Genomic DNA, 24,480 nt, shown 5'->3' with positions numbered 1-24,480 from the left:
TATTTGCAAATTATGGTGGAAAATAAGTATTTGGTCAATAACAAAAGTTTATCTCAATACTTTGTTAATATATACCCTTTGTTGGCAATGACAGAGGTCAAACATTTTCTGTAAGTCTTCACAAGATGGTCAAACTGTTGCTGGTATTTTGGCCCATTCCTCCATGCAGATCTCCTCTAGAGCAGTGATGTTTTGGGGCTGTTGCTGGGCAACACGGACTTTCAACTCCCTCCAAAGATTTTCTATGGGGTTGAGATCTGGAGACTGGCTAGGCCACTCCAGGACCTTGAAATGCTTCTTACGAAGCCAAATGCTTCTTCGTTGCCCGGGCGGTGTGTTTTGGATCATTGTCATGCTGGAAGACCCAGCCACGTTTCATCTTCAATGCCCTTGGTGATGGAAGGAGGTTTTCACTCAAAATCTTACGATACATGGCCCCATTCATTCTTTCCTTTGTTCTTTGGATGCAACTCAGCATTCTTTGTCCTCCAAACACGACGAGTTGAGTTTTTACCAAAAAGTTATATTTTGGTTTCATCTGACCATATGACATTCTCCCAATCTTCTCTGGATCATCAAAATGCTCTCTAGCAAACTTCAGACGGGCCTGGACATGTACTGGCTTAAGCAGGGGGACACGTCTGGCACTGCAGGATTTGAGTCCCTGGCGGCGTAGTGTGTTACTGATGGTAGGCTTTGTTACTTTGGTCCCAGCTCTCTGCAGGTCATTCACTAGGTCCCCCCGTGTGGTTCTGGGATTTTTGCTCACCGTTCTTGTGATCATTTTGACCCCACGGGGTGAGATCTTGCGTGGAGCCCCAGATCGAGGGAGATTATCAGTGGTCTTGTATGTCTTCCATTTCCTAATAATTGCTCCCACAGTTGATTTCTTCAAACCAAGCTGCTTACCTATTGCAGATTCAGTCGTCCCAGCCTGGTGCAGGTCTACAATTTTGTTTCTGGTGTCCTTTGACAGCTCTTTGGTCTTGGCCATAGTAGAGTTTGGAGTGTGACTGTTTGAGGTTGTGGACAGGTGTCTTTTATACTGATAACAAATTCAAACAGGTGCCATTAATACAGGTAACAAGGACAGAGGAGCCTCTTAAAGAAGAAGTTACAGGTCTGTGAGAGCCAGAAATCTTGCTTGTTTGTAGGTGACCAAATATTTATTTTCCACCATAATTTGCAAATAAATTCATTAAAAATCCTACAATGTGATTTTCTGTACCTATGATGAAAATTACAGGCCTCTCTCATCTTTTTAAGTGGGAGAACTTGTACAATTGGTGGCTGACTAAATACTTTTTTGCCCCACTGTATGTTACACTATCTTAGGTGACAGCTGTTTTGCCATACAATAATGGTTTACATACACAGAGAACAAGTGTAAAATATTACATTTGAAGATCACTCTACTTAGGACATGGACTAATAAAGGATGCACAACCTGAGCTCTAGGAACATGCCTCAGGAATATCTGGCCTGATGACTCCTGGCTGTCCCTGTCCCTAGTCAAACTGGTAATGCTGTTGATCCAGTCTCTGCTGTTTCTGTCTGCTGCGGCTATGGGACGCGGACCTGCTCAAGGATCACCGAAAGTGCTACCTTGTCCCAGACCTTCTGTTTGATCCTGTCTCTCTCTACCGGACCCACTATCTCAACCTCTAAATTCTCAGCTATGAAGAGCCAACTGGAATTTACTCCCGAGGTGCTGAACTATTGCACCCTCTACAACAACTGTGATTATTATTTGACCCTGTCGGTCATCTATGAACATTTAAATGTCTTGAAGAACGATCTGGCCTAAATGGCTGTACCTTTTTATAATCTCCACCAGCACTGTCAGAAGAAGACTAGCAATCCTTCGGAACCTGGCTCTGGGTTTCTTCCTAGGTTCCTGCCTTTCTATGGAGTTTTTCCTAGTCACTGTGCTTGTACATCTGCATTGCTTGCTCTTCTGTGTTTTAGGCTGGGTATATCTCTAAGCACATTGTGACAACTGCTGATGTAAAAGAGGCTTTATAAAATACATTTGATTGATTGCTTGTATATGTTTGTATTCATGTCAGTAACTCTAAATACGACATTGAGTTATCTTACATTTCCTCAATAGGACGTTGTACCTTAAGCCAACACTTTTTCCTGGTCTTTCCTTCTGGGGACAGAGGGCTTCAGGTTTGCGAATGGAGTACCTAGATAACTGTAATATTAACAATAATTAGTTCCCACATTTAGAAATTAAATTATATCTGGTTTTCCAAGCTTTAGGAATCTTTCCTACGACTAATGTTTGATTGAAGATGTACGCCACTGCACTAGCATTGACAGGTGCTGCACACTTGAGTAAATATGGCTCCAGATTGTCAGCGCCTAACAATTTCTTAGAATCTATAGCAGCTAGAGCAGATAGGACCTCATCTTCTGTGACTTTTTGGAAATTAAAAACCGGCTTACTGTTTTCCACATCAGCTGGGGGCCGAGGGGCTGAAACAATAGACCGTTCAGGATCATGTTGGCCATTTTCTCTTTCAAAAAGAAAACTAGCAGAAATAAATTGCTTATTAAAAATATCACAAATTTCAGTTCGGTCACTGATGATCCCAGATTCCAAAGAAAGCCCAATTTGGTAAAAGACCAAGTCCATATTATGGCAAGAATAGCTCAAATAAGCAAAGAGAAACGCCAGTCCATCCTTACTTTAAGACATGAAGGTCAGTCAATATGGACAATTTCAAGAACTTTGAAAGTTTCTTCAAGTGCAGTCGCAAAAACCATCAAGCGCTATAATGAAACTGGCTCTCATGAGGAGTTCCACATGAATGGAAGTCCCAGAGTTACCTCTACTGGAGAGGATACGTTAATTAGAGTTACCATCCTCAGAAATTGCAGCCCAAATAAATGCTTCACAGAGTTCAAGTAACAGACGTTAACTGTTCAGAGGAGATTGTGTGAATCAGGTCAGAAAGACTGACGTATATTTTTTACCAGAGAATTACTTTTGATACACCGTAGCAAAGATTTGTATAATTAGCTCCTTGTTCTATCTGTGCCTGTACTGTACAGCAGCTGCCATTACTGCAGTAGCAAAAAAACGGAAACCGGTAATCTCCCTGCAATTTAACCCCCCGCCGCGAGAGAGATACATTTCCACTGAAACGGTACACTCAACTCCAAAATAACATTTCATCATCTGGAGTGCTTGCTCTCATGCACCAACTTTCCTGACAAATGTCATCATCTTGGCAACATTGAACAAATGTTAGACCACTCCCCTCTCATATCTCTGCTGTGTTGCTCTCCCTCTTCTTCTGTCTCCCTCACTTTCCCCCTTTCTTTTGCATTGATCCTCCATATCGCCAGATGTTATAGCTTGTGTTGTCAATGGCTCGATTGGTCTGTGTAAACGTGTGTTGTCATTTATGTCAATGTGGTCTGTAAATGTTGATTTATTTTTAACTAGAGACAAATTTGTGAATAAGACCAATAAAGTGGATTCGGCTGAACTCTCTCACTTTGACAACTCCAGGTTCACCATAATAAAAATGTATTTCATTTGTCTGCCTCTTAAGGATGTAATAAATTCAATTCGACGTCCTTGGGTCAGGGTCAAGGAGTAAAGACTACCTTGTTGGCACTAGGACCCAGCAAAAAATAATGACATGTGGGAAGCCATGTAAGTCAGTGCTGGAGAACTTGCAGCAGAGAAGGGAAAATGATTCAGAGAGGGAGGGAATGAAAGAGACCACAAACAAAGAACGGAGACAGGGAAAGAACACAGGGAGGTGGGAGCGAGATAAAGAGAGACAGAATGACTCTGGGCAGACAAGAGGAACAGGGCTGCAGCTGGAAAGAGTGACAGCTCAAGATCAAGAGGCTGATAGAGTGAAGGAGGAGCCCACTAAGGAGGGAGGGAGGAGGAGGAGTCTTCAACAAGACGAAGATAAAAAAAAAATCGCTTTGGAGAGAGAAAGATCTACAAACAGAACCCGTCCAAACACAGCCATTACACTGGAGCAGCGTGTTGAGCCCAAGGAATATGGATTGAAGTCAAGACAAGTTGGAAATCTATCTGGGAACAGGACACCCTAATTAAACCAACAACCAAAGGAACAACTGCTATTGCGAAGAGAGGGAGAGAAAGACAGACAGTGAGAGGGAGCAAGAGAAGAGAGAGCACAGGGCAGTGAACGAGTAAGGGAAAAAGAGTGGCTAGACAGAGGAGGGCAAAAGAAGAGAATTAATACCACCCACTGTGCCAATACCACACACAGAGTAAAATTGTTACGCACATACACACATTCAAAGACAGAAAACCTGCCTGTGCCACACACACAGTATTTATGTCTCACACATTGGCTATACCACACACACCGAATTTCTCAAACAAGTTTGCATGCAACATATGCAGTAAGTATTCGACACGCTGAAATCAAAACGTTTATATCAACAGAAACGGAGAGAAACAAAGAAGATAAAGAGGCATGGAGAGACATTAAAGCGTCATATGGGTTGGTATTACTACGCACAGAGTGACATAGACAGACAAAACGCAACATAGTGGCATCACGGGGCCTCCACAGGAGCAGGAACTCTTTGAAAACTAACCTGAGGAACTATACTGCCAACTTAACCCCCAAAAATAATTACCACAGAACTGAAGGCCGGTGATTCTTCTAAACTTTGACTACAATCCTATTACGATTAACCAGCAGCAAACCAGAGCAACTGTATTGAGGATCTATCATCTCCGTAGTATGGGTGCCTAAGACAGGCGAGCTGAAGAGCTGTGTCCTTGGAAGGAGCACCACCAGCCCTCCAGCCCTTCCCCACCATGCTGCCCCATTCAGCCCAGGGCAGGGGCACCTTAAGCAGGGTACGAGGGCTCCTGCTGCTGCCCCTCCTAATGGTGCTGCTGGTGACTTTTTGTGCTGCACAGAGCGAAAAGAGTCAGGAGAACCAGGGAGAGAATAACACTGGCAGTACGGAGAGCCCGGTACGTCTCTATTTTCACACACACCGTTAGCAATACGTCTCTCACATGTACACACATAATCGCACATTAACAGTTAAACACGTTTTTTTTCTCTCCAAATGGCAGTATGTGTCTGACTTGATGAATGACTGTTATGATGGGTATAAGATTGTGAGTCAGATATAATTGCGGTGGTAAATATTATGATATTGCTGTTCAGTGTGAGGACCAAGTGGTTACAGTCCGTAAGGTTAAAGGGGATATTTTTCAACATTCATGGTAGTAGTAACTCATTGTAATTGCAGGAGACTGTCTCCTCAGATGTGGCCATCGTCAGTCCTCGTAACTCCTGGCTCGTCTTCAGACACAACTCCAACAAAGGAGAGAACAAGAAGACCAAGCCCCCAAAGAGGGCATCTAAGGTGAGTAGATATACAAATGGAAACCCACACAGATCTACACAGTAGGCTAATACAAGCCTAGCTAACACAGGTACAAGCTAGCTAACACCGGTACATTCACATTCTGGCTTATATAAGTACTGGACAAAAACAGAAACACAACATGCAAAGATTTTACTGAGTTACAGTTCATATAAGGAAATTGGTCAATTGAAATAAATGAATTAGGCCCTAATCTATGGATTTCACATGACTGGGCAGCGGCGCAGCTATGGGTGGGCCTGGGAGGGCATAGGCCCACCCACTGGGGAGCCAGGCCCAGCCAATCAGAATTTTTCCCCACAAAATACTTTATTACAGACAGAAAAACTCCTTAGTTTCATCAGCTGTTTGGGTGGTTGGTCTCAAACGATCCCGCAGGTGAAGAAGCCAGATGTGTAATCTCGCCAGCCCAGGACCTCCACGTGTTCTGTGGTTGTGAGGACATACTGCCAAATTCTCTAAAATGACGTTGGAGGAGGCTTATGGTAGAAAAATAAACATTACATTCTCTGGCAACAGCTCTGGTGGACATTCCTGCAGTCAGCATGCCAGTTGCACACTCCCTCAAAACTTGAGAAGTCTGTGGCATCGTGTTGTGTGACAAAAGTGCACATTTTAGTGGCCTTTATTGTCCCCAGCACAAGGTGCACCTGTGGAATGATCATGCTGTTTAATCAGCTTCTTGATATGCCACACCTGTGGATGGATTATCGTGCCAAAGAAGAAATGCTCACAAATGGGGATGTAAATGTTTTTTGTGGGTATGGAACATTTATTTTATTTCAGTTCCTGAAACATGGGCCCAACACTTTACGTGTTGCGTTTATATCTTTGTTTAGTATATATACAGTGCCTTCAGAAAGTATTCATACCCCTTGACTTATTCCACATTTGTTGTGTTACAGCCTGAATTCAAAATCGATTAAATCTTTTTTTCACCAATTTACACGCAATACCCCATAATGACAAAGTGAAAACATGTTTTTAGAAATGTTAACAAATCCATTAAAAATGAAATACAGAAATATAAAATGTACATAAGTATTCACACCCCTGAGTCAATACATGTTAGGATCCCCTTTGGCAGTGATTACAGCTGACAGTCTTTCTGGGTAAGTCACTAAGAGCTTTGCACAACTGGATTGTACAATATTTGCCCATTATTCTTTTTTACAATACTTCAAGCTCTGTCAAGTTGGTTGTTGATCATTGCTAGACAGCCATTTCAGCCATGGATTTTCAAGCCGATTTAAGTCAAAACTGTAACTATGCCACTCAGGAACATTTATAGTCATCTTGGTAAGCAACTTTAGTGTATATTTGGCCTTGTGTTTTAGGTTGCTGTCCTGATGAAAGGTGAATTTGTCTCCCAGTGTCTGTTGTAAAGCAGACTGAACCAGGTTTTCCTTTAGAATTCAGACTGTGCTTAACTTTATTATTTTAATCCTAAAAAACTCCCTAGTCCTTGCTGATGACCATGCTTTAAAATATGAAGAGTTGTACACAGTGATGTGTTGTGTTGGATTTGCCCCAAAAATAAAGCTTTGTATTCAGGACATGAAGTTAATTTCTTTGCTACATCTTCTACAGTTTTACTTTCATGCCTTATTGCAAACAAGATGCATGTTCTGGAATATTTTTATTCTGTTCAGGCTTCCTTCTTTTCACTCTGTCATTTAGGTTAGTATTGTGGATTAATTACAATGTTGCTGATCCATCCTCAGTTTTCTCATATCACCAATAAACTCTGTAGCTGCCTCCCATCGAGAATAACTGTAACCAATCAGTTTTAGATGTAGAAGCCGTTAGATTTCTCGTATCACCAATAAACTCTGTAACTGCCTCCCATCGAGAATAACTGTAACCAATCAGTTTTAGATGTAGAAGCCCTTAGATATTCCTGTTTGTCTGAACTCTTTGAGGACTGATCATCGAGGACTGGTTTCATAATTGTTTTTTTGTCTCTGTCTGTAGCATGGTCTACCGGGCCCCCCCGGACCACCAGGCCCTCAAGGGCCACCCGGCCCCCCCGCCCCCCTGTTACCTCAGCAGGAAGAGCTGATGCAGGAGTTCCAGCTACGACTGAGAGGTACGTAAGAACAGACCAATGGCAGACTCTGAAATTAAGGGACAGACCTGGATGTCAACCAGTTATTGGTCTCCACTAGGTTACGACATAGTGTCAAGTGTATCCTAAGGTTCAAATTTTGTTCAATCATGGCCTGGGGTGGTCTAGCGGTTACAGGCCTATCGTGTCGATTCTGGCCCTTCTGGCACAAAGAACTGAAAGATTGGCTTGATATATTTACACATTTCAAATATGGACAGTCCAGGGATATTTTACCCCCGATCTTGATAATAAATTAGCATGCCAGACAATTTGGGACAACATAAATAGGGAACAATGATAACAATAGGCCACACCAACATGAGTTTCCATTCATACAAAACTTTGGGTAAATTTCCACAGTAGGTTTGCTGTGGTAAACAATTAAATACTTTGTTTCTATTGTATGGAATGCTTGTCAAATAGATACATCGTCATTAGTCTGTTCAAAAAGGTCTCAGTTGTTCCGATTACAATACCAACCAGAGGGCGAACATATCTTAAAAGACTTTGGTTGCAAGCAGGACTACGGTAATACCGATATAATATTTTAGGAAGCGGTAATGAGGTGACCAATAATGGTGACAGTTGAGATCAGCTGTGAGGGGAAATTAGAGCGTATTGATGGTTTATTGAGACATCAGGTGGCGATAATCTAGCGCAATCGGTGGTTGCAATAGGCCCCATATTTGATTATATTCCAATTGGCTACATTATGTAGGCTACCCGTTAGCCTATTAATCATCACATAATTGTGACAATGGTGCTAGTACGAACTCGGACACAGGCACAGAGCAACACAGCAGGCAGAGGTAAAGGGTACATCCAGAATATTTACTTAAGGTCTTCATAGCAAAACAACAAAGCAAAGGCACACGAGAACACTGAACAAAATATGAGACCTGAGCAACTGGCCCAGTCCACAGAGGAACCTAAATAGTCATCCAGCAGGTGATCCCAATAAGCCCAATCAGGGTCACCTGGATACCAGATGTAACCCAAGGGTTCTCTCCAGTGGCAACCTCAGGTAGTACACTCAAGGGAGAACCTGACCTGTAACAGGACCCCCCTACCCCCTCAAGGAATGGCTCCTGACGTCCCACCAGGGGTAGCTGAACGTTGACGGAAGTCCTGAATTAATCCGGGGTACAAAATGTCCCGGGCCGGAACCAAGGAACGTTCCTCAGGCTCGTAACCCTCCCAGTCCACGAGACACTGAGTCCCTCGCCGGAACTGACGACTGTAGAGGATGCATCACACCGTGTAGGCTGGCTGTCCTGCTATCATGCGAGGCGGAGGTGGAGGCCGAGTGGCCAGAACCAGAGGACTGAACACCACGGGCGGCGATGACGGTTGGACTGTTGTTGAACCCGAGCTGAGGACCTCAGGAGCACTGACCAAGCCCTCTTCCAGGTCCAGAACGAGAGGTGAGGCATTAAGCTGACGGAACCGTCACTTCAATCTCCTGATCTGGAAACAGGTGGGGCTGGTAATCGTACCACACCTGGAATGATGACAGGCCAGAACACTGGAAAGTGTTGTGTGCATACTCCACCCAGGGAAGGTGCTGACTCCCAAGTGGCGGGGTTGGGGGAAACACAGTACCGTAAGGTGGTCTCCAGATCCTAGTTCACCCGCTCAGTTTGACCATTGGACTGAGGGTGATAACCTGAGGACTGGCTGATGACCCCAGAAGAGTACAAAATTCCCTCCAAAATTTGGAGGCAAACAGGGGGCCCCGGTCGGAGACTATGTCCAGAGGAAGACTGTGAAGGTGGAAAACTAGCTGAGCAGTCTCACGGGCAGATGGGAGTTTAGTCAGCGGAATGAAATGTGCCGCCTTGGAAAAGCAGTCCACAACGACCAGAATGACCGTGTGTCCCTCTGAGGATGGAAGGCCCGTGATGAAATCCATAGAGAGATGGAACCATGGTTGAGAATGTGTTGGCAGCGGATGAAGAAACCCCAGAGGCTACTGACGAGGAGTCTTGTTCCGGACGCATGTCGGACAGGCAGCCACAAAGGTCCGAGTGTCCGCCTTCACTGAGGGCCACCAAAACCTCCTTCTCAAAAACTCCAGCGTTCGCTGCCCTCCCGGATGAGAGGTGAGATGCGACCAGTGAGCCCACTGAAGAACCTTGGACCGTGCCCCAAGAGGAACAAAAAGTATGTTAGATGGACAGCTGTCTGGAACTGCCTCCCTATCTTTTGCCTCCCTCACTACAGTCTCTATACCCCAGGACGCCCCGGCACGGGGATGAGCTACCTGGCGATGATGGGTTCAAACGGCCGATCCTCACTGGAGCTGGGGAACTGGCAAGAAAGGGCATCCGGCTTCACGTTCTTAGACCCTGGAAGGTAAGATGATGTGAATCTAAACCGAGTGAAGAAGAGAGCCCAACAAGCCTTTCAGGGGTTAAAGCATTTAGCCTCCTGGATGTAGGCCAGGTTCTTGTGGTCAGTCCAAACCGTAAAGGGATGTTCCGAGCCCTCCAACCAGTGCCGCCACTCCTCCAAAGCCAGTTTGACTGCAAGAAGCTCTCGATTGCCGACATCATAGTTACTCTCCTCTGGAGTGAGACGCCTGGAGAAGAAGGCACAGGGATGAAGCTTTAGGTCTTTCACCGAACGCTGAGACAGAACCGCCCCCACGCCAACGTCAGAGGCATACACCTCTACCACAAAGGGAAGAGAAGGATCCGCATGAACAAGAATGGTTGCAGAAGAAAACCGACGTTTCAAGTCCTGGAACGCCTTCTCTGCGGCAAGGGTCCAGCACACATGCCCAACCGAGCCCTTGGAGAGCGTTGTCAATGGTGCTGTCACAGCACTAAAGTTTCTCACAAATGTCCGGTAGAAATGAGCAAAACCCCAAAAACGCTGAACTTGTCGCGCAGCACATCATTTACCAGGGCCTGGAAAACGTCTGGAGCATTAGTAAGTCCAAACGTCATGACCCGGTACTCATAATGTCCATTAGGAGTGTTGTACGCTGTCTTCCACTCGTCTCCCTGTCTGATGCACACCAGCTTGTACGCATTCCGTAAATACAATTTAGAGAAAACCGTAGCTTCCTGGTGTCTCTCAAAATCTGATGACATAAGGGGAAGGGGGTAACGGTTCTTGATGGTAATGTTATTTAAATCCGGTAATCAATACAGGGATGTAATCCCACATCCTTCCCAACAAAGAAAAACCCGCACCTGCAGGTGAAGTGAATAAAATCGAATAAAATCAGCCGCCAGCACCTCCTCAATTTAATTGTTCATGGCTGCAGTCTCTGGACCTGAGAGACAATACAGCCCCCCTCTCGGAGGAGTGGTACCGGACAGGAGGTTGATGGCACAATCATAGGGTCTGTGAGGAGGTAGTTTGCTGGCCTTTTGTTTGCTGAAGACCTGACCCAAATCCCAGTAATCCCGAGGTACGCGGGAACGGTCAGGCTTGTCATTCCCAGCCAGAGGAACAGGAGCGGAGGTCTCCAGACGAGCAGAGCTGGAAAGGTGTGGACAGAGTTGCTGGCAGGTGAACTGGCATGAAGGATTCCATCCCAGAACTCTTCCTGAATGCCAGTCAATTGTAGGAGTATGGGTGGAAAGCCATGGATGTCCAAGAACCAGGGGAAGCTCAGGAGAGTCCACCAGATGTAACTGGATAAGCTCCACATGGTCATGCAGAACTCGTAGCTGAATAGGCATGGTGAGTTGCTTCACCTTCCCAGATCCTAGGGGTTGACCATCCAGCACAGTGACTGACAGTGGAGTGTCCAGCTTAGTGAGTGGCAGCCTCTGTGGGCAAGCTAATGTGCGATCCAGAAAACAGCCGGTAGCCCCACAGTCTATGAAAGCGGGAATGTCCAACTGTCCATTGTCCCACCGCAGGTTGGCCGGAAGCAAGGTGCGTACCGTATCGGCCGCAGGAGACTATCTGACTCTCCAGAGCGGAAAGTCTGGTGCCTCCACAATTGCATTGGCTCCTCTGAAGGATATGAAGGAGAACCATTGCCGAATTGAGAACCCTGATGGGGTATAGGATAAGCAGGCCCAGCATACGCGCCATATGGCTGTGGAACAAATGAAGAGTCGACTCCCTTAGCGGGGCCCGAAACACTGGAACCAACTCAGAACCCCTCCGTCCTCTCATGACGACGCTCCCGAAGCCGGTTGTCAATCCAGATGGCCAGAACGATAAGCTCCTCTAGAGTGTCAGGGTTGTCCCGGGAAGCCAGTTTGTCCTTGAGAACCTCGCTGAATCCGTTCAGAAAGACTGAGTGAAGTGCCTCTACATTCCAACCGCTCTCAGCTGCGAGCGTCCGAAAGTCAATGGTGTGATCAGCTATGCTCCGGCTGCCCTAGCGAAGCATAATGAGTCTGAGCAGCGTTCCAGCCACTGATGGGATGATCAAAAACCATCATCTCCTGGGTGAAGCTTTGCCATTTGAAACAAATGTCTGATTGCTGACAATGGTGCTAGTACACACTCAGACCCAGGTGCAGAGAAACACAGCAGACAGAGGTAAGGGTACATCCAGAATATTTACTTAAGGTCTTCATAGCAAAACAACAAAGCAAGGGCACACGGAAACACTGAACAAAACATGAGACCTGAGCAACTGGCCCAGTCCACAGAGGAACCTAAATAGTCATCCAGCAGGTGATCCCAATAAGCCCAATCAGGGTCACCTGGATACTAGAAGTAACCCAAGGGTGCTCTCCAGTGGGAACCTCAGGTAGTACACTCAAGGGAGAACCTGACTTGTGACAATAATGAAAGGTGTTATAACCGATAATAGGCTACTGTGTTTCCCTGGCTGAGTTGATGAGCTGATTTGGGCCATCAATTGATTGACAGATGTAGGCCTACTATAGAAAGGTAAACTTTCCTCCAGTGTAAATGCTCATCCACATTTTATAGTTAAATTATACATAGCCTATCATTATAGTTATGTTCTTTGGTGTGGATTTAAAGCCTGTATTGTGTGGATTTAATATTTCATTTCACAATGCTGTCAAAATATTTATTAATTTGAGCCTATCCAAAGATGATTTTGTTGCGCTGAGACACTTTTCTTTGATGTGTAAATGATATTCGTTTTACTTCTGGAAAATATTTAAATAAATGCAATTAACTTGTGGGCTCAGGCTGGTCATGATATCGCCCAGTGGGTGCAAATACATGAGGCTCTGAGACAGAGCTCGCTGCTTCGACCACTGCCTCCGGCAGCTCACAATTTAACTAGGCAAGTCAGTTAAGAACAAATTCTTATTTTCAATGACAGCCTAGGAACAGTTCGTTAACTGCCTGTTCAGGGGCAGAACGGCAGCTTTGTACCTTGTCAGCTCGGGGATTCAAACTTGCAACCTTTCAGTTACTAGTCCACAGCTCTAACCACTAGGCTACCCTTGTTTGACAATAGTCTAACAAGCATTAAGAATACTATGGATTCTGAAGACACATAGGCGGGTCTTTTTTAATTATTTTGTTTTAAGCCTTCCCCAAAACATAGTCCTAGTGCTCTTCAATCCACATCACGGAAGTTCAGCTTTATCTTGTATTTAAATTTAAAGACAATGTTCCACTTTAGCGGAGACTGCATTCACGGTAAACACTCAATATGTTGGCTCAATCGGAAATTACCTTTACATTGATTTTACGGAATCTGTAACGCTTCAGCTTTACAGTGTCACGCCTGCCCCCGCTCCCCCTCCCTGCGCTCGAGGTTGCCAGGCTACCCGTCATCATACACACCTGTTATCATCATTACATGCAGCTGTGCTCATTGGACTCACCTGGACTACCTCTTTGTTGACTGCCCCTGCATATATAGTTGCTCCTATGTGATGTTCCCTGTAGTAGCATTGTTTGTCGTGTCGTGTTTATGTCCAGACGCTGTCCCTGTTCCGTTGCATGTCCATCTGTATTAAATGGTTCACTCCCTGTACTTGCTACTCATCTCCTGCATTGGGCCTTACATAATGCTACTAACATTACAAGAAGCATCAGGAAGTTTTTGGTGGTTTTGTTTTGTTGGTGATGTTGGACCTGGGGGCTGGTGCCGATGGAACCGGGGGTGTCGAAGCTGGCTCGTTGGGCTGTCATGCCCTAGCTGGCTCGAGAGGTTTCCTTGCCCCGGTTGGCTCGGCAGGTTCACATCCCACATCATGCTTCAGCCGGCTTGTCGGGCTCCTATGCCTCAGCCGGCCCATGAGTTTTCTTGTTTTGTTGGTGACGTCGGGCTTGGATTCTGCCGCCGATGGAATGGGGGGGCCTAAGCTGGCTCGTCGGGCTGTCACGCCCTAGCTGGCTCGAGAGGTTTCCTTGCCTCGGTTGGCTCGGCAGGTTCCTATCCCACGTCATGCTTCAGCCGGCCCATAGGGCTTCTACGCCGCAGCGGGTCAGTGTGCTGCTAACAGCTTAGATTCTTCCACTGTCTGATTGCCTCAGACTGGGCTCAAACCAGTGATCCTCTGCTTCGCAACACACCTGACCACCCTCCTTGACAATGTTCCAACGGGGTTGAGCAACTCAAAAGGTACCTCCTGGATGGCTCCATCGGCGACATGTCAAGCTAGCTGTCACGTGAGCTTATGGTACATTCTTAACTCTGTTGCACAAGTTCTCGGACTCCATACTGGCATACAGCTCCACGCAATGCATTCTCTTATAGTAAAGTGCGGCTTGGAAATAAGATTGCATTCCTAAAGTAGGCAAACCCTTAATCAGCATTATGATGTCATTAGTTTTACTTTAGAAGAAGTATAATGTTACATAGTTAAAATTAAGTGAAGAGCATGTTAGCATTGCTAGGTTTCTACGACGATAGTTGCTAGATAATGGCGGCATAGATATACTTTAGGCATATGGCTGATGCAGTGGAGGCTCCTCAGAGGAGGAAGGGGAGGATTCAGTGACATTTTTTGGGGGGGTGAAACATTCAAAAATATATCGTTTTTAGATAAAGCTCTACTAAATACAAAATATATTCACGTCACCAAATAACTGATTAAAACACACTGTTTTGCAATGAAGGTCTACAGTAGCCTCAACATCGCAGCTGAAAACTGTATGCTGAAAACATGTCATTTTTGACTAAAACACAACCAATATTCATTAAATATAAATACTGAACTTGTTTTTGCATGGATTAGCATGGATTAGCTTTTAACAGCTAGGACCGCTATTTTATGTCCCGGAATCCTGCTTAACAGACAGGTTGAAGCCTGCTTGACAGATTTGCTAAGCTGCAAGCCATCAAGTGAACGAAGTTAGTCCCATGAGTTTTCCAATGGAGCCCTCTTTATCCACAGTAATAAATGTACAGTTCCAGTGCTCTAGGCGCTGTATCTACTACGCTTTGTTTCGGGACAAACTGGATCACTCAGAGTTCCAATGTGGCAATTGTTTGCTTGCCGAGAATTATAGGCTGGAGGTGGCTTCCTTGATCACACAGGTCGCCAGCCTACGTAAGAAACTGGAGCAAACGCAGAGTGGAATGTTTACCTTTTCTACACCGGTGGCTGGGCGGCTTTCACGCTTGTTGGATGCATCTCCACCTTATCGTTTGTTGTTATCATACTGGCCGGTGTTGCCTGGAGTGGATTCACCAGGGGAGCCATCTCCTGCCTTTCCTCCCCCATCTGATTAGCGGAGTCGATGGAGCACAGCAAGAGGTACATGGTAATCAACGATGGTCGCATGTCACAAGCTGTGGAAGCCGAAGACAGCAGCCTCTCGCAAAGCAGTCTACACTCCCAACGAGAGGCCCAAAGCGGATACAAACAACAAATAGTTCCGCTGTATTGGAGCCTGATCTTCCTGCACCTGTGTCTGCTGCTCAGTGCCTATTCCTACGATTTCTAAGTCGATCTTGGTAACCTGCTATGGATCGACCGGGGCTTCTCCATCTGTCGGAAGCCTGCACCAGGCACCAGGAGCAATGTGCTCAGGTTATCCTGCCTCTCACCTGTCCATAAAGGGTTCTCCAAATCCTGTGAAGCGTGGGAGCCGTCGGATTTTCTTATCCTTCACACCAGCCATGATTTTGGGCAGCTCTCGGTGCAAAAACAATGTCCTATCCAGGAGCGCGAGTAATTAACATTACTTACCAGTTCCCGAATGTACTACGTCAGGACATGGAAATTGATTCTATTCTTAGTCCATGTGGGTTTTAATGACATTATGAAGTGCAGCTCTGAACAGTTGAAACTGGATTTACAAAAGCTGATTAGTGTCTCTGCTAAACACTAACAAAAGACCCATCATATGGGTGTGCCCTCTCTGAATTGTGGCATTGAACGTTTTAGCAGGATTATTTCTCTTCACAACTGATGATTATTGCAGCTCAATGAGTTTGTTGTGAATTTTGATACCTTTTGGAAACAAAACATGTTTTATAAGGAAGATGGGATCCATCCAAATCATTTGTGTACCTGGATCCTTTCACAGCATTATAAGGCTACTTATCAATTTTTTAATTTTACCTTTATTTAACTAGGCAAGTCAGTTAAGAACAAATTCTTATTTTCAATGACGGCCTAGGAACAGTGGGTTAGGGGCAGAATGACAGATTTGTACCTTGTCAGCTCGGGGGTTTGAACTTGCAACCTTCCGGTTACTAGTCCAACGCTCTAACCACTAGCCTACCTTGCCGCCCCAATAGCAAATGTACATTATACCAGGAGCATTGGCAGACACAATGTAAGTAACCTAATGTATGTACCTCTTACTGCTCGGAATTCCTCTGCTGATCCTACAGCTATTGTATGCAGTAATCGTGTGCCTATGAACCAGATTTATACTATTAGCACTGTGGCGGTTTGCCCTAGTAGGAAGTCCACTATGTGCAACTCTCCCTGTACTAACATACATAACATGAGCATATCTACTTCTACTACTTCTACGTTTGTATGTTAGTGCACGGTGAGCTGCACAAAGTGGACTTCCTACTAGGGCAAACCACCACAGTGCTAACAGTATACATCTGGTTCATAGGCACATGATTACGCACCCATTAAGAAAAGGATTGCACGCTTTTAGGGAAGGACATTCAACAAGCACAGCACTTACACAAATGACTGGCTGAGAGAAATTGATGATTGTGGGGAATGTTTTGTTTGACTTTAGTGCGGCTTTTGACATGATCGATAATAGTCTATTGCTGGAAAAACGTATGTTTATGGCTTTACACTCCCTGCTATATTGTGGATATAAGAATTACCTGTCTAACAGAACACAGAGGATGTTCTTAAATGGAACCCTCTCCAACATAATCTAGGTAGAATCAGGAATTCCCCAGGGCAGCGGTCTAGGCCTCTAACTTTTTCAATCTTTACTAACGACATATGTAGTTAGTGTGTCTATGTATGCGGATGATTCAACACTGTACACATCAGCTACTGCAGCGACTGATATGACTTCTACACTTAACAAAGAGTTGCAGTTAGTTCAGAGTCGGTGGAAAGGAATGAATTAGTCCTAAATATTTCTAAAACTAAAAGCATTGTATTTGGGACAAATCACTAAACCTCAACCTTGTAATACATAATGGGGAAATTGAGCAAGTTGAGGTGACAAAACTGCTTGGAGAAATCCTGGATTGTAAACTGTCATGGTCAAAACATTTGATGCAGTAGTAGCTAAAATGGGGTCTGTCCATAATAAAGCGCTGTTTTACCTTCTTAACAGGATTATCAACAACGCAGGTCCTACAGGCGGGTCACCACTTCACAGGAGAGCAGTTTGAATGTAAACTTTTTTGAATCACAATGTATTTTTTGGTAGAAATGCCTTCTTGAACATGTGAACATTCATGTGCCTTAATAACAAACTTGTATGCCATCTGTAAATACAAATACAATTGTTAAATAACAAGTCTAGTTGGTTTAGCCACATAAAAAGACACCAACCTTCCCACTATGCATGGTTGGCTGAGTAATGAGTGGGCTGGACATGCCGAGAGATGAGTTTGGATTGGTCTGCCACACTTCTGTCGATTTAAGCTGGTCAGTAGGTAATTCTGTCTAACACAGCTTTTTTATGTATCATGTATTAAAACTGCTTTAGTGTTGTTCTCGACTTTCTGGAGGTTCAGTGGAATTCGAGTATGATAGCTAAGGAGATGGAGAAAACGCCTATCTCCGGATTAAATCTTCAAACTAAGGGCAACCATGGCATCCGACAGGAGACACGTCCATCCATGAATGATGTAAGATAGTCTACCTAGTTACATTTTCAGATATTACGGGTTTCTAATTTTAACAGAAAGAGCCATTTTCTTGGCTAGCTATATCCTAATTTTAGCTAGCTAACATTCAACCTGGTTGGTTAGCTACATGCAGATTCATGCAGTGTAGTAACGTCATGAGTTGTGATTATGGTTCATTGTTTACCATTGCTAACGTTAGCTGGCTGGCTCGCTAGCTAACGTTACATGTATGACCTTATTATTCGTATCTCAGAGCCATTTTCTTAGCTAGCTATTGCCTAATGTTAGCTAGCTAACATCGAACCTGGTTGGTCAGCTACCTGCAGATTCAAGCTGGGTGGTAACTTCATGAGCTGTGATTATGTATCATTGTTTACCGAGCATGTCTTAACCAAAGACCCCACTACGCAAGTAACAATTTGGGGTGCGTTCATAAATTCAGTCTGGCCATCTACTCCAATTTCAGAGCACTCTCGTCTGAGTGTGCCAGAGCGCAGTATAGATGATGAATTTACGAACTCTCAACACCCGTTGAATATGACTGGTGTCAGTAAACGTAGGCAAAAAAGCATAATTAAATTGTTGCCAGCAGCACAGTTAACGTCACCAACGCTCTGGTTAACATGAAAACAGCCTAACCAGCTCTGCTAGGGCGATTCAAATGGTCAGAGTGGGGTGTTCTCTCATTATGTGTCTGGAAGTAGCTAGCAAGTTATCCAATGTTAGTCAGTTATCTTGGGTGCATGACTGCCGTTGTGAGGTCAGAACGTTCGTTCATATCAACCCTACTCATCGGCCAGAGCGTCCAGTGTGAGCTCTGAACGCTCCGAGAACGACACGTTTTGAATTTCCGAATGGACAATCTGACAGCACAGTTGCAGTCACCAACGCTCTGGAAAACATAACAGCCTAACCAGCTCTGCTAGGGCGAGTAATGTTCAGTGAGCTGTTCTGTCATTTGTCTGGAAGTAGCTAGCAAGTTAGCTTGGGTGCTTGACTTCTGTTTTTAGTAGAGAGAGCTCGGATCAACCCTTAAAGAGATGGGTGGGGCTAAAGCGGAAGAGTGTGTGAACGATGCTGAATGGGTGTAGACAAAGAAGAGCTCTCCAGTAGTAGTACTAAAAGTTTCAAAGGCCATTTTCTCAAAAGTGAGTTTACAAGTTTATCAGGCAAAATTCCTTTCCCATTGTTCCTCAACTGTAGTGTATGATATGCAATTTTGTAGCTCTGAGTCTCTACATTTTGTAAAATGTAAAATGTTAAATACACAATTTCAAATGTTTCTACATAAGACCGATTTGAGCCGGTCGGTCACATTTATGAGAGGTTGAATGCACCGAGCTGTCTGTCTAAACTACTGGCACACAGCTCAGACACCCATGCATACCCCACAAAACATGCGACAAGAGGTCCAAGTCCAAAACAGACTATGGGAGGTGCACAGTACTAGATAGAGCCATGACTACATGGAACTCTATTCCACATCAAGTAACTGATGCAAGCAATAAAATTATATTTAAAAAAACTAATAAAAATACACCTTATGGGACAGTGGGGACTGTGAAGCAACACAACCATGTAACGGTTTTCTTCCTGGGAAGGAGAGGAGGACCAAAATGCAGCGTGGTTATTTATAAACATCTTTAATGAAAGGTGAAAACGTGGAAAAACCGAAACAGTCCTAACTGGTGCAAAACACAGAGACAGGAACAATCACCCACAAGATACCTAAAGAATATGGCTGCCTAAATATGGTTCCCAATCAGAGACAACGATAAACACCTGCCTCTGATTGAGAACCACTCCAGGCAACCATAGACTTACCTAGAACACTCAACTGAACACAACCCCATAGACTACAAAACCCCTAGACAAAACAAGACACATAAATCACCCATGTCACACCCTGGCCTAACCAACATAATAAAGAAAACACAGAATACTAAGGCCAGGGCGTGACAAACCATCGGTATAGACACATGCATACACACACACACGCAATAACATAAGCACTGTACACACACGTGCACATGGATTTGGTATGGTAGATATGTGGTAGTGGTGGAGTAGTGGCCTGGGAGCACAGTGTGTTGTGAATGTATTGTAATGTTTTTCAAATGTGTATAACTTCCTTAATTTAGCTGCTAATGGGGATCCAGGATAAATACAAATACAAACAGCATCATCTAGAGAAGCACCATGGTGTAGCCGGAGGACATTTTGCAACTAAGGCGTATTTTTCTCTGCTAATAGAGGAGTATCAAAGGCCTAGTTCACACATTTTTTTTATAGACTAGGTTGTAGCAACATCATGATGGGTATAGGGCAAATTAAAATATTTGAACTGTGTGAATGGAATATGAATGACAGTCATCCAATGTTTTTTTATAGAAATAAGGCCATGCTAATACAAAAAAAAGATAGTCCTCCCTAATCATAAATGGCACCATCTTCCACTGATCTGAGGACATCATAATGATGACAAGGTGCCTATTAATTATTTGTCTTTTTTAGCAATGACATCTTATTTTTAAGCAACTATGAAATCATCACTAGCCGTTTAAAACTAGTGGACACCAAAGTTGGGAGTCAGTGGCCGCTGAGAACGTTCATAACAATGGAGTGACTCGACCATGAAATCCATAAAAAGGTATCAATTTGATATTGAAGAAAAACCACACCCGACTCTAAAGCAGAACCCACAGTGCTAGTTGTTTGAATCAGAGATCACAATTGTTTATTTTTTGCAACAGGATTATTGAATTATGACTTGTATCTTGGTTATCGAATGCAGCCAGAGCTGGAAAACTGTCATCTGATATGGGAAAAAATTGCCCTAACCCTAAGATACTAAAATTGCTGAAAAAAATATACTGAATACATACTCTGCGGTGCATGCAGTATATTCACACTACAAACACAGCATAACTCAGTACATGCTGCATAACAATGCACAGCCACTACATTTTATGTATTGGTTACAGTTGGTCTTTCTAAACAATGTGGGTGAATTTAGGCTATAAAATGCTTGGGAGGCTGTTTGTCTGATTGTGGGCTGGTCTGATCCCTTAATAGAGGTAATTTTCCGGAACGTGGATGTGACTTGGCTGGGCCGTAAAATTCCTCAAATTCCTCCAGACTCGCTAGTGTGTCTTTGTTACTTTGTGTGTGTGCTCGTGCGTGAGTACGTGTGTATGAGGTATGTGCGTATGTTTCCAGTTGGCATTTGTGTGTTTGTAATAACTGTCCGTGTGTGGAATGAGAGTTGGCAGGCTGCCATGTGAGTAGACACGGGTCTGTTTGTGCTCTCCGGGAACTGCAGGCTGTTCTCACAGCCCTCTAAAACATAAAGACTTCTATTCACACAGCCGAGCAGGGTGGCGCCGTACATACACTCTCGCAGACACACCACAGACACTAGCACTCAAACTAAAACATACTCTTTAACACTTAAACTCACACACAAACTGCTGATATTCAAACAAATATATATTCACACCACTGGTGTACCACACACCCCCACAGACCTTCTGGAGGTCTGTTGTGGTATCCAACAGGCCAATGTTCTACATAGTTTAGTGCACAACATGTGATAATTAATTACAATAGCCATAATCCATTGCGCAGCTACTTGTCCGGTCTGTTTCTTTTATGCCTGCTACGTAAGGGACAGAAGAATGCGTAATCAAGAGGGGATGCATAGAAAGCAGTTTCTTTGAGGTATCTCCACCTGAAAATACATCATCTAAGTGATTGATAGTTGGTATTGAGCAGTCATTAAAAGTATGCCTTATTTACTTTGAAGAACTACTAAAATAACGATATTGTCAAACAGCATAGGCAACATCTCTTTAGAGATGAGATGATGACTTGGAATCAAATAATAAAGTCATCAACTAAAACAAATCTAATATACAAAATAATTGTTTTATTAAAGTAAAGTAATATGAATAACTGATGGTTAATAAGTGATTAGCAGTCATGGGCATTCACTACCATCATGGGACTTGTATGAATTGTTTTATTCTGTGTTACAGCATTCAACTCACATAATGCATAATGCATTTAATGTAAATATATACATATATATATTTTTTTTAATCGAAAGATTAGCTATATAAAAATGTGTAGAATTGCAGAAAATGTGCTTTAAAAAAGCATCATTTTCTCTCAGCCTGATGGCAAAATGTGTAGAATAGCATGAAACTGCACATTCTTCTCTTTGCCCCATAGTTTAGGCTAAAGGGCTCATGAAACTGCAGTATGCCACTGATTTGCACACATCCACACAGATCAATCTCAAATATATTTATATTAGGCATGCCCATGGCACTCTCAGATTCTTAATTCAAAAAGCAATGTAAGACAGCACCTCTCACACACCACAACTCAAACATATATTCTTTAAGAATATAAACAACACAAAAACAATTCCGTCTTTCACTTCAGTACCTTTTTGATTATTCTGACAATCACTCCCTCAATCCACATGAATCTGACTCATCTCCCCTCCTCTTGCCATTACAGAAAACTCATACAGTACCAAAATAATCTAAATGTATTTTTCAAATACTTTGACAATGCATCCTTTCCTTCTTTCCTTCCTTGAAGGTGTTCACCTATCCAGTCATTGATCTGCCTTGGCTGGGTAGGTGAAAGCCATGAATAGTCGCTGTGTGCGTCTCAAATAGCACCCTATTCCCTATATAGTGCACTAATGAATTGAGGGGAATCTGTCTCTGTCTCTCTTGAAAATAAAGAAATAGGTCAACTGATCACAGGAACTCTCTCCCTCTACCTCAGAGATGGCTGGTGGACCCTGTCTGCTCTGTGAGCGACCTCCCCGTGTGGCCACCGCCTTCCACTGCCGCCTGCACCACCCACTCACCGTGCCACGCCGCAGTCTGCTAGAGCTGCAGCCATTCAGCAGTGTGAGTGAATCACACACACACACACACACACACACACACACACACACTCAAATACTCAAACACGCATAAATATGCCAACGCAGGCACACACTCACAAGCACACATGCATATGGTTACAGACACAACTCACTGGAGCCCCAGGCCTTCAACTGTATGAGTAGACACACGCTACAATAAACTCATGCACGTGCACACACATGCACAGTAATATTACATCATCAGATATTAGAACACCTTCTATCCCTCAAAAGCATGGGAAAAAATGGCCAAATACGACCAAGGTTAAATGGTTTATATTTTAGTTAAGGCAGTATCACTTGACCATTGACCTTTGTCTCCCTGTTTCACCCCTCCAGGTCTCGGACACTGAGCAGAGCCTCCAGAGGGGCCAGGGCTTCAACTCTAGCAGTGGCCGCTACACGGCTCCCGTCTCCGGGTTCTACCAACTCACCGCCAGCCTTCTCATAGGTGAGACTTCCACACCGGCCCATACCAAAGTGATAAATTATGGTGGTGAGGGGGTTTGCAGTACATTGGGGCTGAATTGATTCCCATAACACAAAAAGAGGGAGCAAGAGGAAGAGGTTCAAGAGGGAGGAGGACAAATAGATAGAAAACAGAGATATAACGAGGGGTAGAAAAGTGGTTAGACAAGGAAATTAGGAAGATAGGAGCTGGGGGGTGGATAGGGATTGAGAGAGGGGGATGGATAGACGGAGAGAGGAGACTATCAAGGAATGAAGAAAAACGATGGGAAACCATACAAAAGAAATCTCCACAACAGATCAAATACAAATCAACATTACAATAACTCCATAGCAATGTACAGTATATATTTTTCTCTAAGTAGCTTTTCCCTCGTAACCTAGAAATATATCTGACCTTATTTTTCTGCCTGCAAGAGGCCAAGTAAAGAAGTGAAGATGGCAGCAAGGCAAAAAACGGTTTGAATGTTTTGGGTGTGTCATTGGCTTACACCAATCAGAAGTGGCCTAGGCACTGCCCTGGCCAATCAGTGTCAGATGTTGAGAAGATAAGGCCTGGCCAGTTCTGAGGAACAGGGGTGGGGTCTTTCTTCAGAAAGTCCACCCAAAGGGAAACCACCCCATACCACCACTGCAATGTGTATGCATCTGTCAGTGGCCATTTTAGCAAATCTTGGTGAAGGGAAAAAAGAAAAAAGAAGTGGGATGCATGCCAGCAAAACAACTACACATAAAAACATAGCTGATATGGCAGACTTCCTTAAACAAATGTGGTTTCTAGTGACAATTGAGATGCACAAACTATCACATAATCTGTAACTTCGATGAAGACATTAATGAGCAATCGATGACGGACGTAGTTAATATAACTATTTGTTCAGCACTTTTGAAATGTACAAAGACAGAATTCAGAACATGGGCTGTTCTTACAGTGTACTCCCTGTACACGACAGAGCCGTAGGATAAATAAATGGGGCATATAAACAGACAATGGAAGCTCTTACAATATTCAATGATTACATTTCTCTAAAACAGGTTATAGGCTATTTGTGCACCACCAAGTTAGAACAGTAGGCAAAATTAAGAGGTGAAAATAGAACAGAATTATTAAGGTGAGGCACATTGAATGCTGTTTGGGTCTTTGCGTGTCAAAAAGAAATGCACATCATATAACACTATTTGACGCCAAGCACCACAAGCCAAGCCCCACAACTACTATCAGTAGCACTGTCAAAGCTGTACAAAAAAAAGTAGCTATCTGCATTGTGTCCCACCACCTGCCAACCCCTCTTGTTACGCTACTGCTACTCTCTGTCCATCATATATGCATAGTCACTT

The 24,480-nt window shown here is 43.9% G+C and overlaps 1 protein-coding gene across 2 annotated transcripts in view; it reads left to right on the top strand.

Annotated features, from left to right (window-relative positions):
* Positions 1–3,701: 3,701 nt before the first annotated feature.
* Positions 3,702–24,480, top strand: part of LOC139386608 (erythroferrone) — a 28,683-nt gene continuing 7,904 nt past the window's right edge. Inside the window, exons 1-5 of one of the 2 annotated variants that reach the window (XM_071132311.1) lie at positions 3,702–4,993; positions 5,278–5,394; positions 7,390–7,504; positions 22,530–22,657; positions 23,014–23,125. In XM_071132311.1, the coding sequence (XP_070988412.1) occupies positions 4,832–4,993; positions 5,278–5,394; positions 7,390–7,504; positions 22,530–22,657; positions 23,014–23,125 (634 nt within the window). In that variant the 5' untranslated portion in view covers positions 3,702–4,831. The remainder of the gene's footprint in view (positions 4,994–5,277; positions 5,395–7,389; positions 7,505–22,529; positions 22,658–23,013; positions 23,126–24,480) is intronic. The other variant, XM_071132312.1, reaches the window with a different exon arrangement.

This window comes from Oncorhynchus clarkii, chromosome 28, assembly GCF_045791955.1.
Source record: "Oncorhynchus clarkii lewisi isolate Uvic-CL-2024 chromosome 28, UVic_Ocla_1.0, whole genome shotgun sequence".
Lineage (NCBI taxonomy): Eukaryota > Metazoa > Chordata > Actinopteri > Salmoniformes > Salmonidae > Oncorhynchus > Oncorhynchus clarkii.
This window is presented reverse-complemented; position numbering and strand designations above follow the sequence as displayed.